Below are 18,947 nucleotides of genomic sequence, written 5' to 3' on the forward strand. Positions count from 1 at the left end.
TGCTTTTCTAGTTGAAAAATCTGCTTAGACTTTGGCAACAATTCAATAATGTTTTATTCAAATGCATTATTATAAATTACACAAGGTGAGATAACCATCCTTTGCTTAATGCAGTGGAATTGGAGAAGTCAACCAAGACCAAGGAATGATGTGAGTTTAGATGTTTGCGTTAAGAACAAATACACTTTACACAATGAAGAATCTTAGTTGACGTAATGATGTGAGGTTAACATATTATCATGCAAAATCTAAAAAAATAAGTTTATATGTTTAACAATTAAAGTATACATTTTGTTTCTTTAAATTTATATCGAATTTTAGTTTAGTTCTTTAAATTGTAAAGTGTGTTTTTAATCCCTTTAATCTTAACACAGTCTCATTTAATGAAAAATGTTGATTAACAAATTTAAATGGAGATCCGGCAAATAAATGTTGGCAAAACATGTTAAAATTTTACAATATCAAAGGATTACATTAGGGAATTAAGATTTAGAGTATATTTTGCTAGCATTTAATTATAGTAACTATTTAAATTTACTTTGAGTCAATATTTTCTTTTAAATGAAACTAATGATGTTAAGGTTAAAGCCTTAAAGGATTAAAAGTACATTTTATAAATTTAATGGATTAAATTGAAACTTGATGTAAATCTATACTGTAGCCTATACCTAAATTATAATTTGTGAATAGCATAGTTTGTTATAAATTTATTATTAGTAAACAAAATTAATATTAACATTAATATAATAAAACAAATTTATAACAATTTATATTAGTCATAACTTATAAATGATATAATTTATTTTTAATTTATTTTAAATTTCACGTAAATTTAAAAACTAACGGGTAGAATATAAATTTTTTTGTCAAAAAATGGTCTTTAGACCCACTATAGTTGAGTTTGGTGAAAGGAATTTCATTCTTTTAAAGTAAAGTTAAATGTATAAAATTTCTGAATGAAAATTGAAATATCTTATTTTGTTTCACATGATAATGTGTCATATTTAAAATAGAACACATACTTATATTTGATTGAAAAACTTAACATATTCTTTTGATTCTTAATATAAAATTTAATTATTGAGTTGATCTAGTTTTAAATGTAACGTATATTTATCAATTTTTTAAATTATACCTAGTGACATTCTTTCAATCATAATTATTTAGAAGAATGAGGGAGGATACTAAGAAAGATAATTATGGTACTTTAGGAAAAACATGTTATATTTTTTATAATTAACCAACTTACCTAATTGTCTTAATATAATCAAATTAGTTAAACAGGTCTTAATTAAGCTAATACTACCTACCGTCCTTAATATAAAAACTTGTTTAACTTTTATTTTGATCTTAAATATAATATTCTAAATACTTTGTCTTTTATATTTATTTTTTTAAAAAAAAAGTCTTTATAAGAATGACAATTCTATTAGTAAGATATTTTTAAAAATAACATGTATTTATTACAAATAATTAATTTAACTAATTTTTTTAATTTACTTAAATAAACTAACTCTTAAGTAATCCCCATCCGGTACTCATCAGGTGATGAGCATCCTCTTAAGCGGGTCCCCATTCGGTGCTCATCAGGTGATGAGCACTCATGCTCATCACTGATGAGCAATCTAGATCTGGACCGTCCAGATTTAATATTATTAAATAATTATTTTAAAATAGAAAAATTATATTTTAAAAAATGATAGTTAAGAGATTATCTTTATTTTTTATCCTTTACTTATTAAAATAATTATTTTAAAAAATAAAAAATAAATCTGACCTGTTCTGATCTCATGAAGTATTAAGGTACCATCACACCCAATATAAATCCAATCTTAATAGATAAGACGCACAGTAATAAACAACTTGCTGAACACGAAATTTCTCTAGAAAAACTCCTGAGAGAGGGGTACTTTCTTAACTGGGTCCATATGCTGTCATGTAACTAATCATGTAATGCCATGTGTCTGCCATGAGACCATCCCGCGTATCAAGGGCGCGCAGAGCAGGTGAGAAATATATATACCCCGGTCTGTGACTCTATCCAACACCCACCCGCGATGCTAGAACCTTCTACCGTCCTTTAAATGCTCTTTGCGGCTACGGACTCCGACGAGCTTCATCGCTGAAATGGCTTGCCTGCCTTCTTCTTGCATTTCCTCTCAACTCTCTGACTGCAATTGAAACACCAAAGAAACCTAATTCCCAATTGCCCTCTTTTAATACTTTGTTCTATTTCATACCCGAATTTTAATTTCAGTTTCAGCGATTCACCTCGATTGGATCCACGAATGGGTCGTGATTCTGCGACTTCTCTCGCCCCCGGATTCCGATTTCACCCCACCGACGAAGAAATCGTTCGCTACTACCTCAGGCGCAAGGTGTGTGGCAAATCCGTCCGGTTCAACCCTATTGCCGTCATCGACATCTATAAATCCGAACCCTGGGACCTCCCCTGTTAGCTCTTTTGCTCTTCTCTGTCTTTCTTTTGTATAGGATGATTTTCTCTATGTATGTAGTGTTAAATTGAATTTAATTTCTTCATTGTCTTGTTGTTTGTTGTGGCGAGTGAACTGCGTCGCTCTTGCTGATTGAGAAGTTTTCTTTTGTTGGGGACCCTGCGGTGTCTTAGGTCAGTCGAAGCTGAAAAGTAGGGACTTGGAATGGTACTTCTTCAGTGGGCTGGACAAGAAGTACGGGAATGGGTCGAAGACTAATCGGGCTACGGAGAAAGGGTACTGGAAGACGACGGGGAAGGATCGTCCTGTCCGACACAGCTTGCGAATTGTCGGAATGAAGAAGACCCTGGTTTATCACAGTGGTCGAGCGCCGCACGGTACTCGTACCAATTGGGTTATGCACGAGTACAGAATGGCCGATGAAGAATTGGGGAATGCAGGAATAGCTCAGGTGCTTTGACTATATTGCTACATGTTTTGTATATTGGATAACAATATCTTTTCATTGATCTTTTTGATCGGTCATTTGTATTGAAAATACTACCTGTTCATTTTCTTTTTTCCGGGGAGAAGGATGCTTTTGTGCTCTGTAGGGTTTTCCAGAAGAGCGGTACCGGGCCAAAGAATGGAGAGCAGTACGGTGCCCCCTTTATAGAGGAGGAATGGGATGGGATGAGGTGGCTCCGGTGTCAGGGGAAGGGGCTGTTACTGATGAAGTTTTAATGTGTGATGATGTTGATGCTTTCGTTGAAACAAACGACCTTGAGCAGGTTTGCGTTCCATTCCAACTACTTAGGAATGTTATTTCATACCTTTTTTTTTTTTTTTCAAGTCTATTGAGAGCTCGTTATTTGGAGCAGTTGCTGCGGGGAATTATGACTTTAATAATTAATAATTAATACTCTTCCGATCCTTAATATAAATTTCATTTAACTAATTGATTATATTAAGGAAGTTAAATAAGTTAGTTAATTATAAGAAAAGTTACACTTTTTCTAAAACACACCATATCATCTTTCTAATACCCCTCTTCCTCTTCTACCGCCTTCTTCCTCTTCTACCTGATTATGGTTGATGGAGTATTTATGAGGTAGTTTAGAGAAAATTGATAATATAAGAGATGGTCTTATATTAGGACTAAAATCAACTCATAAATTAGTTCTTATATTAAGAACCGGAGGAGTATAATATGGTCGGTCCATATTGTCGTTCTCACCTAAATTCTTCCGCGCTCCTTCTGATTAGTTATATTGGTATTTTTGAAAGCCAAGCTTGTCTTTAATCATTAAGAGAAGACCAGGATTATATACTCATGTTACTACGTGTGGCTTTTTGTGCTATCTCCGTAGTGTAGTCATGGTGTCGAATGTTCGTTTCGCCGGTACATGCACTGATATTTTTAGTTTTTGTCTTTGATGAAGAATGACGGACAAATATCTATATATTATATTCTGGAATTATGCCAATGTTGTCTTTCTTCTATTCAATATAATGTAGGCTAACTTCCGTGGATTGAATGCTGCATAAATTTGTGTATTATTATTTTCTGGATTTGTAATATCGTCTGTTTCTTCTCGATATTGTTTCAGTGCACGTCTTTGCTCCTTTTTCGTGGCTATTTATAACTGTTACTAGTGTCCAGCATCGAAAAATAGTCTAATCTTGAGAATTTCTGATTACTTCTAGAACCTCGATACGGACATAGCATCTGCTAGTGCTGCTGTTCCCGTCAACATGTGTTATGGGGAGAGTAGTAGCTACCCTGTACCTGAGTATTCCCAGGAAGCCACTGAAGACCAGAAGCCCTTGTAAGCAGGGGTGAAACTTGTGAGCCTCAAGAGGGTCGTTCCTGAATATACCTGAGCAGCATGCTGTGGACGGTAAAACATCGAAGGATAATATAAAGCGGAAGCTTGGCATGATGGAAGTCCTCTTAACTTTAATCATTCACTTGATGATCTATACTTGGATGCTTTTGATTTTCCTCAGATCGGTGATGGTTCATTCCTGGAAACCAATGATCTTTTGAATCCCATTGAGGCGGATCTTGATACTAAGGACATGCTGGATGAGTATCTTAACTACTTGGACGCTGATGATGATATTTCCAAGTTTATATCTTTTGAGTCTCCTCAGATTAATGTAGAATCAGTTCCTGACCAAGGACTGGCTTTCATTCAGGTTAGGGCTTATCCTAGATCTAGGTATTCAATGTTAGATACCTTTTAGTGATTATTACAATAGTTGTATAACTAAATTGTCTCATTGATAGAATGTGGATGAGGAACCGAACATGGCATGCAAGCAGAATTTTGATGAAGCACCTTGTAGTGATGGAGCTTCCTCTTCTAAGCAGAATCCTGAATTGTCAAAATCAGTACCAGGTGAGCCTTCTTTTGCCTCCCCGTTATTTGCTTTGATTTTTGTGCGACAGTTGAAAAAAACACTTAAGCTGTCGGCCTATCTCTTCTACTTGTTTTTCTTTGCCTTTTATTTTTTGGCAAACGTCCGACTCGGACCGTTCATCCATCTTTTTGTTTGCTAGGTGATATGAATCCATTGACAAAAAGGGCCAGTCGCTTGTTGGACAGCATCCCTGCGCCTCCTGCCTTTGCTTCAGAGCTTCCACCCAAAGACATTGCTCTTCCTTCATTCTGCTGCTCAATCTTCCAATCATGTAACTGCAGGTATGATTAGAGTAACTAACATTACTCTTAGAGGTAACGGGATGGACTGGACGCTTGGCAAGAATGGAGGGTTCAACTTCGTGATCTCTTCTGATTTTTCTCAACCTAGTTATAATTCTGATGCGCTGGTCCCCGTTTCTGGCTTTCTATCTGGCAAGAGTGCCTGTTTGGTGTCACATTGCTGGTTTTTCTTGATGCTCTTTTCGGTTCTTATTCTTTCACTGAGTTGCAAGATTGGGAGTTGCATGTATGCTGCCGGTAAATGACACACGGAAGGCTGTGTATACGATGCAATAAGCAATAAGCTGCACTCAGCTGATTGTTCTTTGGTATCAGTGATACATTTATTGAGTGACTAGGATCTTAAGACGCTGTAGAATACTCTAGTTAAATTTTGTCAGACTGACTGCTAGCTGATGTGTTGTTTTATATATCTTCATTGTAATTTATACATAATTGACATTCATATTTTGGTTTCAGGATGTCAACAGCTATACTAGTATTTGGTTTATATAGTACATAATATACATTAATTTTATAGGTTATTTCCGCCTCAATATCTCTGCAGCCTCGGGTATATTCTCAGCTTAGCTGTTAATTTTTATTTGTAAATTGATTCATTAGTTGTGGTCATCAATAACTATATTGATAGACTTGCAACCGGTATGTCAATATTTTGGCTCGGTTGGAGAGGGAACCGAACTGACACGGGCACCTCTTTGTTTTGGGACTGTATTTTCTCTGTATATGCATGCCTCGGATGTGTTTCTGCTTGTGTGTGAGCGTTGGTGATTCAGGGATTCCTAGAAGTTTCATGTCGGATGTCTTCTCGTTTCTGTGTGTAAGTTTTTGGTGATTTCTTATTCCTTGAAGTTCAAGGTTGAGTATTTTTATTGTTGCACGGGAATCTCAACCCCATGTAATTAGATCTGAATTTTGTTCCTTCTCAATTTAATGCGGGATACTTGATTTAGATTTGTTGATTTACTACTGACTCGTTCGAAGGTGCATGGAACCTGATACGATTTTTAAAGGAATTATCAACTATAAATATATAAAATTATATCTTTATAATGGAGAACATATATATATAAATTGATGATTTCATTTATTGAAAAGGTTATTCTAGATCAGTCATTAGATGCATACATCTGGAATGGATATGCATCCGTCTTTGATTGTGTAATTTATAATAATTTATAATTGCCATGTATATGTAATGTGAAGGCTATTGTATTACTTTTTTTTAATATAAAATCCTGTTTGATTTTATTTGGTTCTAAATATAAAATCCTGATCTATTTTGTTCTCGTAGCCCTTCTAATAATGATAGTTCTAGTTAAATGCAGCACCTGATTAATAAGGATATTTAGAAAAAATAACACCTATTTAGGATAAATAACTAACTCAATTTACTTTCTTAATCTTCTCAAATTAGTCAACTGGCTTTTATAATTAGAACTGGAGGTAGTAATATTTAGACGAGGCGCAGATCATTAGATGTAGATTGGATTGTGTCCGTTTTTAGATTGTTTAACATCAATTGGAGTCGGGTGCTCGCGTGAGGAAGATTAAGTTGGCCTTTGCGAATAGCTCAAGTTGTCGATAATTCTGTCGGGTTATCAACATACAAGGGGCCAAGTTATTGGATACAACAAACGCACGCTGGTCTCGGACGGCAAATTTTATCTCAACTAAATTTAATTGCCATACTACAACATATGGATCACAAATTATGAGTACAATGTGGCTGGAAAAGCCAAACAATGATTTGCATCGCCTACCATGTGAACCGGGCAAAATTTACGCTCGATTTATTGTACAGTAATCATTATCCTCCGCTTGGTGAACTTACCATCGATATTTAAAAAAGGAAGAGGAAAAAAATTTGTAAACAAAGCCGATCATAAGCTGTCATTAGTGAATCTCACGCAAGTGTATATGAAGCGCTTGTGTGACTGGCATTTATGATTGGCCCTGTATACAAATTTTTCTTGTTCACTTACTGGACTATTTACCTAGAAATTAGTGTAGAAGTGCGCTCTAACTGTAAGGTGCTAATTGGTTTTGCTACTTTTCTCCAGGGAGCGTTGTGTCACCAGGCAGCTCACACACAGAACTCCCCTGAATCAGAATCAAAGCATGTTTCAAATGACGAGTCTCAGCACAGCAATTTGGTTAAACACATTAGCATACATGTATAAATAAGAAGGTTACCTGGCCTATTAGGTGAGCCACACATCTCTTCTCTGCCAGCAACTCTGCTTCTGTCTGCAAAACAAGAGGATACAATCACCTGTTTTGGGGAGACGTAAATAAAGGCACTGCTTCTCAGGAGGTTGAAGGTAACATAATATTATCATTCTATCAAGGAGTCTGAAGTTTTGGTATCTTGCATCCTCAAGAATCTTGAATACCCACCAACTTTAAGTCCTGACTTCGATGTAATAACAATGATGCAACAGATGTTTTATAGTCTGACAGAGCATATATATATATATAGAGAGAGAGAGAGAGAGAGAGAGACGTGAGATTTTCATATTCTTTGAGAGATGTGACATAGCAGTAGAATGGGGCCAATTGTACATGTACAAGAATTGTATGTAATATATCTCTTCCTGTAGTATGGCTGTTCAAAGAAGATATAAACCCCCCCCCCCAAAAAAAAAAAAAAACTCACTTCAGAATAAAGAAATTTAGTCAATTTACTTATATCTCAAGTTAAGTTTTCAATTACCCTTGTTATTTTATTATTGTTAGTTGTTAAAATACTTTGACTGCGAATTCATCTATGAAATTGGCTTAGTAATATAAAGCAACTTGATGTAAGTTTTGTCCTGATAAAAATAAAATGTGATGCTTACTTTGGTTATTCGCTGTCGGAGGTAGTCATCAATTATAACATCCTTGATAAGTTCATAATCACCGTTTCCCTAAAAGGATAACAAACAGCGTCTTAGGAGCAAGCACAAGCTATTTAAAGAATTGAAGAAGAATGAAGAACATGTCAGGCACAGACTTACTTTAGATCGACATGGCATGCTGAAAACAATATCTTCTGCGATACCATAAGTATTCCCATTTGTATACACCTGATTTTTCAGTTGCGAACTGTGTGATCAAAACCAGAAGAAGAAAGAGATAGAGAAGAGAGAACAAAGTGGAAAACAAAAAGAGAGAACAAATTGCGCTCATAGGTTACTGCACTTGTGGTTTGATACTCTACTAAGTATCAGATATCAAATAATTGTATGAAAAAATTTACAAGAAATCACTATTAGGTTTCAAAGAAATAACATGATCATCAAAAAATCCTAATAACAAGTATAAGCATGACATGTCGCCATTTCTTGTATCAGAACTTATTATTGCATACTATTCACTTTTTGTGGGATTTTTGGTGATTACATTCCTTTCTTATATAGGACCTCCTAATGATTCTCCTAAAATTTACACACACAATTTCATTTAATTAACTGATACTTACAGCAGAGGAAAACCAATCACCCTAGGAGTAGGAGTGGTTAAAGAGCGAATGGCATCAACAATTGATACAGCAGTTGATGCAGCTGATGATCTCCCCACTTTTGAATAAGAGCACCACCTCTCTGCCAACCATAAATTTTCCTTCCATGATGTCCAAACTAGTTTATATATATATATCCACATATTCACAGATGGTTGATTGTACTTTTACCTTTTGAACCTTTTGAGTGAAGTCTTCCTCTAACCATTTGATCCCTGATCACATCTTTAACAGGCAAACCATCAATTCTGGCATTTAAAAAGTCAGGGACCTGTTGAAAATTTAGCACCATATCAAGGAAGAGAATTTAGAAAACTCTGTTCAAGCAGAGTTGTTTAGGTAATAATGATCGTGTAATAATGACCTGAGTAGTTGAGTGATTCCCCCATATGGTCATATTTGACACTTTATCATAAAAGACACCTGCCTTGAGAGCTAGCTGTGCATATAATCAAAACCAATGCAGAGAGATTCTTAGCTCCTTGATCTTATCTTGTAAAAGATAAGCAGATCAAGCTAAGCACGTACAAAGTTGTCGATGAAACATACTTCAGAAGTGAAGTCTGTGAACTCTGTACCTGACATTTGGCCCTGTTCTCATCTAAGCGAGTTAAAGCATGAAAGTTCTTTGCAGGAATGTTTGGAGCATTCTTCAAGCATATCAAAGTACTGAAAATTAGTACACACGCTTATTAACAGCCTGCGATGACTAGTTTATGCAGAAAACAATCGGGGAAAGTTATCGAGTTTCTCTTACTTTGTATTGCAAGGATTTCCCACAACTATAACTTTCACATTTCGGGATGCCACAGCATTTAGTGCTTTTCCCTATGGAATGTTTAGCAGAGAGATTAGTAAGTGGACTTGTGCAGAGAAATAGAGAGATCAAAGTAACTGTAACTGATATACCTGCTCAGCAAAGATTTTGCCATTTATGTCTAATAAGTCAGCCCTCTCCATGCCAGGACCGCGAGGCTTAGCGCCTATTAACAGAGCCCATTCTACATCTTGAACACCTCATAGGGGTCAATCCCAATACTAACCTCTCTTAGTAAAGGAAACAAGGAATCCTCCAGTTCCATTGCAACTCCTATATGTTGAAACAGAGCAACAATGTTAAGAGGCACTGATGATATATGTATGTATGTATGTATGTATATATATTCAGAATAATACTCTTCCGGTGTCCTTGATGTGAGAGTTATTTAGTTAAATTGGGAAGATTAAGGAAGTTGAATAAATTAATTCTAACAAATGTGACATGATCTCTCTAGAATATCCCAATATAACAGTTGATTATATATCAATTTTATGAATGAAACTAACTCCCTAACCAGTTCATACGTTTAGGACCTAATTAATAGTTTATTATCGTGGTAATCTTCTGAAGTTGGTTCAAAATGGAAGAGAGCCTGTAAATGAATGGATCTTACCTTCAAGTGCTTGGAATGATCTTTCAGATCCCAGTAATTTCAGAGCTATAGGTTGATCTGGACCAAAAACCTCACCAGATGCAAGCTGACAAAAGAAATCGAGTCATTTCAATGGTGGGTTGCTAGAGAAGAATATTTAATAATGTTCTTCCTTAAAAGATACAAGGTGGTAAATTTGGATATTCAAAAGATTTGGATTGACCTTGAAAAGGAGGTGATTAGAGATCATTCCAGCTGCACCAGAGACTGCAATGTTGATTAGTTTCTTCCATGTTCTTGTTTCTTCTTCCTGCCAACATACAAACAGATTAACAAATTTAATCAGCAATTATAATTATTAATATCATTACAAAATCGACCAAATCACACTGTGCATAAGTCATCAAAATTGGAAAGAATGCTGATTTCTAAGATATGTATTAACACCTGGACAATTATGCACCCTGTTTTTCGAGGGATAAATTAGTAGGACACAAGTAGCCAAAAGGAACAGAGAAACAGAGAAGGGACATGTGTAGAAGTTCAAGTTCGTATCATTTGAAAGAAATATATATATCTTATTTATTTCTTGTTTTGAAAACAGGTCTGTAAAAAATTTTTAAAAAAAATTCCTGGTAAAGTAACCAGAAAAGATCTGTGGAATTCACTTATAACAGCATTAATGAACATTCCAACTAACTTCTCTATGTAGAAACATCATGAGTGCATATTTACAACATCCTGATGCAAGTTTAAACATTTGGTTTAACTTCATGAAAAACCAGTAAGCATCTTGTAGCCCAAATGACATTAAGCACCACGATTTAGAAGGTAATATAGATCTAAAGACGAAGTTGGTGGGATAAGACAAAAGCGAGGAAGCACGTAGAGGAATGAAAAGGGACATTACAGCCTCGAGATCATAGGTCAAGCAGAAAACTCCATAGCAGTTATCTTCATTATTCTTACTCTTCACCTCTTCACCCCTTTCCACAATCGGCCCCTGCACTTTACTGATCACAGTAGAATATTAAAAAAAAACAGAGCATATATGGGGACGTAGCAATTTAAAAACAGAGCATATATACCTGGTAGCAATGGAGCAAGAAATGGAGGGATATGAGGTAGGAGAGCGGCGTGGAAGAGGAGGAGGATGGCGAATGTGAGGGGGAAACCAAGGACGTCGTGAAAGGGAAGAGGATGAGGGAACAAGGGACTTAGTGTAAGAAGCCATGGCGTACGTTGAAGGAGTTAGCAGACACAGAGAAATATATATATGTGACAGAGAGAAGTCAATTCCTTTGCGAGGAGGAAGAAGAAGAAGAGGAAGTTGGGATGAATCGAAACACTTGCGTGTGAGAGGGTATAAGGCTAAGGAATTGACACTTGTAAGTCAAACAACTCGAACATCATCTCCTTACCACCCTCGTCCAACTTCACATTCACATGATGTCGTATTTGTAACATTGAGAATGTAATGTCACTTCAGTTACATCATTCAATTTTTCACTCGCATTCATTTATTATTCATAAAAATAATTGACCTATTAAAATAGAGAATAATTAAGAAAGCTAAGTGAATTGTTTTAAAATATTTATATCCATCATTTTTTTTACTTATAAATTGATATAAAATTTAGGGAGTGGTTGGATAGAGTCAAAATTATGGTTTTAAAAGTACTTTTACAGTATACAAAGCAAATATATGGAGGAGTTTATTTCGATTGGTGGAAAAGTGCTTTTTAAGGAAGCCAAACACCCTCTTCATAATATACATACGTATTTTAAAAAAATCATGTAACGTATACCATAATTATGTAATTTATTTAATTTTTTTAATCTCTTTAGATCAGTGAACTGAGTCTTGTATTAACGGCAGAAGATAGTATAAAGTATATAGTATTAAAATAATGATAGGGTTAGAAAATTATTAAATTTTAAAACAAAATTAATTAATGAAACTGACTGTTATTTCTCAAGTTCAGTGAACTATATTGAAAGTGTATTGTAAATAATTTATATCCAACAATAAATAATTAATTTGTTTATTTGATGGTTGGTATTTGCGGGAATGACTGAGCCACATTTCTGTTGTTTTCCATTTCCATTTTGGTGGCTAATGCCTAATGCTGTGTGTGAACATATTCCCACGTCGCGAATTTGTTCTTCTCACCGTTAAGCCACTCGTTTTCTATTCTTTTTTTTTTTTTTTGGGCATAAAAAAGCCACCAAGTTGTTATTCTTCTTTTGGATTCCTTCTTTCTCAGTTTTGAAAAATATCTGTGCGCTTACCAAATTGTGATGCTCACTTGTTATTTATTCTTTTCACCGCTAAGCCCCTTGTTCTTTACTTTCCTACATTGAACCAGATAAATTAAAAAAAAAGGAAAAATTTCATTTAATTCCCCCATAGACAATTAATATAAGTTAATCTCTGAAAAAATTCTGAAATTTCATTGCAGCTTAAAAGACCAAAATTTTATGGATAAAAAGATAAAAGTACCTTTAATTTTTTTTAAAAAAATCCTTGAATTTGAGTTGTTAATTATGTAAATTTTATGAGTGAACGAACAATTTAAATTCGATATTTACAATCCATATTTGGCAATTTATAAAGAAAAAAAAGGAGATTTGCAACCCCCAAATGTAATTGTTTTGATGTGAATGAACAACTTACATTTGATAATTCATAATCAAAGTTTGAGGACTTGCAACCAAAATTTAATAATTCACAAAAAATATAAAAAAATTTATAACACTCAATTGTTTTGGTGTGGACAACTTCAATTTAGTCATTCACAGTCAAATTTCTGCTATTTGCAAGAAATATAAAAAAATTTACAACACCAAAATAAAGAAGGGTATTATTGCCTAACATTGGGGTATTATGCGTTAAAATTTCAGATTTTTTTTAAAGTTGACTGGTATTAATGAGGTAGTGGGGGTTAATTGAAATTCTTCCAAACTCACCCAATTATTACCTTTTTCAAATCAGAATCTTCGGAAAATAGTAAAAAGAATGATAATTTTGTGAAAAGGTTGACCTGCTGTTTCTTAAAAAATGAGAAAGAAAATACCTGAAAGTGGAAAGCAAGGCTGAGTTTCACCATAGCCAATTTATTTTCTTTTTATACTGTTTTAAGATAAAGTTTTTAAAAAAAAATCCAGAGAGTATAAAAATATACTCCCTCCCGTACTATTTATAAGTTTCAAATTTAAAAAAAAAAGTGTATTCCATTTTATAAGCTTCAATTTGAATTTTTCTTAACGTTTAATGCATTTTTTTAATATTGCTTTTAATTATTTCTCTCTTATCACATTTCTTCACATATTCTCTTTTATTATTTTTCTCATTTATTAAAAAGGTACATTTAAAAACAAAAATATATTTTTAAACTATTTATTATTTTTAACTAATTATTTGTTATTTGTAAATTAGTTATTTGAAAATTATAATAAGGACCAGAAGGAGTAAATTATTACTAATTTTTTCCCTTTTACACTGTGTTCATTGACTCTGTCATAAATGCTTAAATGAAACTAGAGTAATTTTATTATCTACAATAATTTTAACTGCCTTAACATCATGCCAATATTTCTCCATGCTTGTGACTTCCTAATTTAGAAAAATGGTCAGATTATAAATATGGCCAAAAAGGGTGCTTACAGTTTGAAGAAGCTTCTTAGTAACCAATATGGCAGGCAGACAGAATTAAATGCAGAGCAGACCATTTCTGCAGTTGATCTCTCTGTATTGTCCCATTCTCTTAAAGTCTGAATAATTCCTTTTTCTTCTTTCCAAATCTGTGCCTATTTAAATAAAGGTATTTTTAATGATATTTTAAAAACATACAGAATTATAAAACCACTCCTATGATTCTATTTATAAGATAGAAAGAAGAGATTTTATTTGATCTTATTTATACATCAAATTATTAAATTTTTAATATAAATACTTGTACCCTTCATTTATTATAGTAGTACATCAAATTGTCATTTTCTTGTAAAATATAGTATATAGTATTAAATATTGATAAAATTAAACCAATAGTTAATAATATTTAAAGTTTTTCTTAATTCGAATGAAATATATTGACAGTAACTTGTAGATATAAATAAAACCAGAAATATGTATTATAAAAAAGGAACATAAACCAAGAAAAGTATGTGTTATATTTAGATTCCGAAGGAGCATTATTCCTTAATAAGCACGAATTTATTACCTTTGCTCTCTGTTTATGGCCTTGGGGACTAGGGAGTATATTTCATGTAATTTTTTTTTTGGTTTTCGGTACAATTTTTCAAGTAATTTTGGTGCTCAATAATCAGTCCAATATCATTTTTAGCTATCACATGTTGATCTAGCCCAACTTCCCCTCTATCGTGGCCCAAAACTATTTTCCTTTTGGTGGGTAATCTCCAGCCATAATTTTAAGCAAGAAAAAACATTAGGAACAATTATAATACTACCTCCTGTCCTAATTATAAAAGCTAATTGGCTAATTTAAGAAAGTTAAAAAAAAATTTAAGTTAGTTATTTGTCATAAATAGGTGTTGTCTTTCTTAAAATATCCTTACTAATCAAGTGTATTGGCTATAACTATTATTGTTAGAAGGACTATCTTAAAAAAATACACAAATATTAGAGATAAAACGGATTAGGTCTTATATTTAGTACCAAAATAAAAATCAAACAAGGTCCTATATTAAGAACCAGAGGTAGTATAATTTTCTTTCTCTCTTTTTGTCTTTTTGTCATTAAGATTTCTTGGCCCATCGCTACCAATTGGGTAGGAATGATTTCTTAACTCTAACTTGAAACTAAAAATGAAGATGTCAAAAATAAAAAGATACTAAATTTAAATTATTCCTATTGAACTTTGAAGTACATACTTTTTTTTGTTCAACTAATTTTTTTTTTAAATTTTTCTTGTAAAGGATTAACCTTTGACAACATGTTTTTTTTTTTTTTTTTTAAGAAAAAAAGTTCAAGACTTGAGTTCAAGATCTTATTTAGTGGCCACCTAATCTAAGCATTGATTATGTCGCTGCTTATATTTATTTAGAGACATTTAATAGTTATTTGAATTGAAAGAAGACCAATTCCGCACGCATATCCATAGATCTTCGTGTTGATAAAAAGAAGATTCAATTTCATTTTCATCCCTTTGCACACACCATGTCTGTCTCCAGTATATAACCTTTACCTCTACTCAGCATTCATCACCGGCTCCAAGTTTCTCCGCCGGCTTCATAAAATTCACACAAAAAAAACCAAAACTGATGTAATTTGCATGCTTATGTTGTCTCTAGCCTAGAATTGACATGCTTAACAATGCTAATCCTTGTAATTTCCGAATACCAACACAATCATAATGTTAATATAAATGAGTTCTTCTTGCTTCACTCTCATTTTGACTCAGTACCCATCTGCCGAATTCGCAGGCAAAAACAATGTCATCATCAGGAGAGGAATTTGCTTGGTCTGCCATTGAAGAAGAGTCAAGCAAATCTCTTGCTTCATTTGATGAAAGGAGTGGCTATGATTCACGGAGTGGGATATATCACTCTCTTGTTAAGCTTAGTGCTAAGAATGAAATCCCCACAAGGCCTGATATTGACGCTGCAACTCTAGTCCTATCACACTTCCCTCGTGCACACCAGCTTGCTGCTAAAAAGCCTGCCTTCGTTGATGCCTCTACTAACCAAACTATAAGCTATGGTGAACTTCAAAGCTCTGTTTACTCCCTTGCTTCGGGTTTATACCATGGCATTGGGATCCGAAAAGGCTATGTGGTGTTTGTTCTGTCACCAAATTCAATTTTGTACCCAACTATATGCCTTGCTGTGTTATCAATAGGAGCTATCCTTACCACAGCAAATCCTCTTAACACAGCATCAGAAATAGCCAAGCAAGTAAAAGATTCAGGTGCCAAACTGGCCATTTCAGCACCTGAGATGATGAAGAAACTTTTACCAACTGGGGTTCCTATAATTCTCACCACTCGTCAATCTGATGGCCGAATGTTGTCAGTTGAAGAGTTAATAGAAGGCTGCTCTGATAATATTCCAGAACAGCTGCCCCAAGTTAAATTGGCTCAATCAGACACTGCAGCTATATTGTACTCTTCAGGCACCACTGGGATGAGCAAAGGTGTGGTTTTGACACATGCTAATATCATATCCATCGTAAGTTTACTGACTTGGTCTGCAGATGTAACTTCATCCCAGAATGATGTTTTTCTGGGATTCATCCCAATATTTCACATTTATGGGTTGGTGTTCTTTGGATTGGGACTGTTGTGTAGGGGTGTTACATCAGTTATAATGCAGAAATTTGACTTCAAAGAAATGCTTTTTGCAATTCAAAAGTACAGAGTCAATAACTTACCAGCAGTGCCTCCTGTGATTCTTGCTCTTGTGAAATATGGAGGCAAAGCTCGGTTTGACTTGTCGAGCCTCAAAAAAGTGGGTTCAGGCGCTGCACCTCTGAGTAAGGAACTAACTGAGGAATTTAGAAAGATGTTTCCTTGGGTTGAGCTAAGGCAAGGCTATGGACTAACAGAAAGTTGTGGTGGAGCAACATTTTTTGTGTCTGATAAAGACGCTAAAGCTCGGCCTGGCTCGTGTGGGAGGCTACTTCCAACTTTCTGCGCAAAAATAGTGGATGTTGAAACAGGGAAGCCTTTGCCTCCTGGAAAGGAAGGAGAGTTGTGGCTTAAAAGCCCTGCAATAATGAAAGAATATCTGGGAAATATGGAAGCAACGGCTTCTACACTTGATTCAGAAGGGTGGTTGAAGACAGGCGACCTTGCTTATGTTGACGAGGATGGATTTGTCTATGTCCTTGAACGAATAAAGGAGCTGATCAAACACAACGGGTATCAGGTAGTTATAGCATGTTCATTGTAGACTCTTTTTCAACCTTTAACTCAAGCTAATGCTTATAAAAATTGAAATTAGAAGAGGTGATGTGAGTGTTAGTTTCATGAATTTTTAGGAGTTGTTACTATGAATTGAAACTTGGGGAAAGTGTTGGAGTTCTAGTGTATACTAAAATAAGATGTGGCTTTGAGCTAGTGAAAGGGTGGAATAGAGGAGCCTTCGAAACTAACTGTGGGAGCATCTATGTATTTTTATTTTAATTAATCGGTTTCATTTCATTATTAATCGGTTTTAATAGCTTTAAACCGTTTAAATTGCATTAAACCACTCTTAATCAATGTTTTGTGATTACTCTTTTAATTGTTCTTAAGCTATCTTTCGGCTGTCCAACAGCCACATAAATTGACTGGAGAAAGCAGGTTGCATGTAAATTGCTCTGAAGAAACAGAACTTTAAGAATGCCATCCATGATTTTATTGCTTACATTTGTAATGTTCTGGTTTGGTAGGTTGCTCCTGCAGAACTGGAAGCTCTGCTGCTTAGCCATCCCAATATTGTTGATGCAGCTGTTATACCGTGCGTTTGCCTTATCAATATCACATCATCTTCTTTTTCTAATATCTCCTCTGATGTTTTTACATACAGAATATATATATATATATAGCGATAGAAGAAATATATTTATTATTGAACTTGCAGGGTTGAAGATGTAGAAACTGGACAGATACCAATGGCGTATGTGGTGAAAGCAGCTGGTTCTGAGATCACAGAAGACCAAGTCATTCAATTTGCCGCCAGCCAGGTTAGTCCTCATTTAGCTTTGCAGTTGAGTGTTAGGTCAAATTGCCTCACAAAGATTGCAACTGGTTTTAGTTCTGAAAATATATATTTCAAGTCATTCTCCAATAGAATAATATGCCCCATTCAATCCTAAACATAAAAGATAATAAAGAAATTAGCTTTGGTACTAAATGTAAGACTTTATTCCATTTTGTTTCTCAAATTTATATATTTTTTTTCCTAAACTCTTCTAATTGATTGCACATATTAAGCAAATTTTTTATCAGTGGCGTGGTTTTCAGTACAAATGATTAAAAAGACGAACTTAACTAATTTTTGTAGTCCCTACAAATTAGTTATTTAGCTCCTACATTTACAACAGGGAAGAGTATCTTGCTCGTAGTCAGTTATAGTTACTTGTATATGTTGGCCAAGCAAGCTTAGTCACATAGGTCCTGCTTCATTTATTCCTCTTTGGTCATCTTAATGATGTTTTCCTGCTTATAATACATATGAACAAAATTCCAGGTGGCTCCATATAAGAAAATAAGAAAGGTGAGCTTCATTGATGCTATTCCAAGGTCAGCTGCAGGTAAAATCTTGCGCAAGGATCTTGTTTCACACAGCAAAATGAAACGCGTTTCCAAGTTATGAGCAACTTCTATACAGTGTTTCACTGACTTCTCAGGGCATAATGAGAGAGAAGCGTGTAACTCTTCCGGTACTCAGGAAATGAGAAGATAATCTTTCAGTTCTTCAAATACAGATATTGGACTTGTATCAATAAACTGCTTACTGCTCTGTATTTTGTTATTTATTAATTAATCTTAGGCGGAGTATTTACAGCATACGTTAATATTAATTTTGCTATTATCACAACAGAATACTTACTAATCTTAAAACCCAAACAGGTGTTGTCCAACGGGAAGCTAAAAATAAAATAAGCCTTAACGGTAACAAAACCAGTAAAGATATCCAATTAAGTGAAAAATGTATGCAACGGAGTCAAGCACTTAGAAGCTGTTCAATTCAATATGACGGTCCATAAGTCCTGTAGAGCCAAAATATTATAAAAGAAACACAATAATCTAGTTGTTACTACAATAAAAACCAAAATAATATGCTAATAAATCCTTCATTGCAAGTCAAGGTAAAACCTGAAGAATTTAATAGAACTATCAATAGTTGAAAAATCATGGTA

The 18,947-nt window shown here is 34.2% G+C and overlaps 1 protein-coding gene and 2 pseudogenes across 1 annotated transcript; 2 read left to right on the forward strand and 1 right to left on the reverse strand.

Moving 5' to 3' along the window:
- Positions 1 to 2,073: 2,073 nt before the first annotated feature.
- LOC114736675 (NAC domain-containing protein 78-like) lies at positions 2,074 to 5,700 on the forward strand (annotated as a pseudogene).
- A 1,317-nt stretch (positions 5,701 to 7,017) lies between these two features.
- Positions 7,018 to 11,387, reverse strand: LOC114736672 (malate dehydrogenase [NADP], chloroplastic-like; annotated as a pseudogene).
- Positions 11,388 to 13,727: 2,340 nt separating this feature from the next.
- Positions 13,728 to 18,400, forward strand: LOC114736677 (4-coumarate--CoA ligase-like 5). The gene is made up of 5 exons (XM_028924542.1): positions 13,728 to 13,832; positions 15,527 to 16,969; positions 17,475 to 17,542; positions 17,666 to 17,768; positions 18,275 to 18,400. Exons 1-5 carry the CDS (start codon positions 13,728 to 13,730, stop codon positions 18,398 to 18,400), a joined length of 1,845 nt encoding a protein of 614 aa, XP_028780375.1.
- The last annotated feature ends 547 nt before the right edge of the window (positions 18,401 to 18,947 follow it).

Source organism: Neltuma alba, unplaced genomic scaffold, assembly GCF_004799145.2.
Source record: "Neltuma alba isolate B1F8T4 unplaced genomic scaffold, ASM479914v2 tig00013357_pilon, whole genome shotgun sequence".
Classification (NCBI taxonomy): Eukaryota; Viridiplantae; Streptophyta; class Magnoliopsida; order Fabales; family Fabaceae; genus Neltuma; species Neltuma alba.

Bases quoted from the DNA above. Each gene is read 5' to 3' on its own strand.
- LOC114736677 (XM_028924542.1), top strand. From the start codon at position 13,728: ATGGCCAAAAAGGGTGCTTACAGTTTGAAGAAGCTTCTTAGTAACCAA. The intron at 16,970-17,474 runs GTAGTTATAGCA...CTGGTTTGGTAG, and splicing joins TCAAACACAACGGGTATCAG to GTTGCTCCTGCAGAACTGGA. The intron at 17,543-17,665 runs GTGCGTTTGCCT...TTGAACTTGCAG, and splicing joins GTTGATGCAGCTGTTATACC to GGTTGAAGATGTAGAAACTG.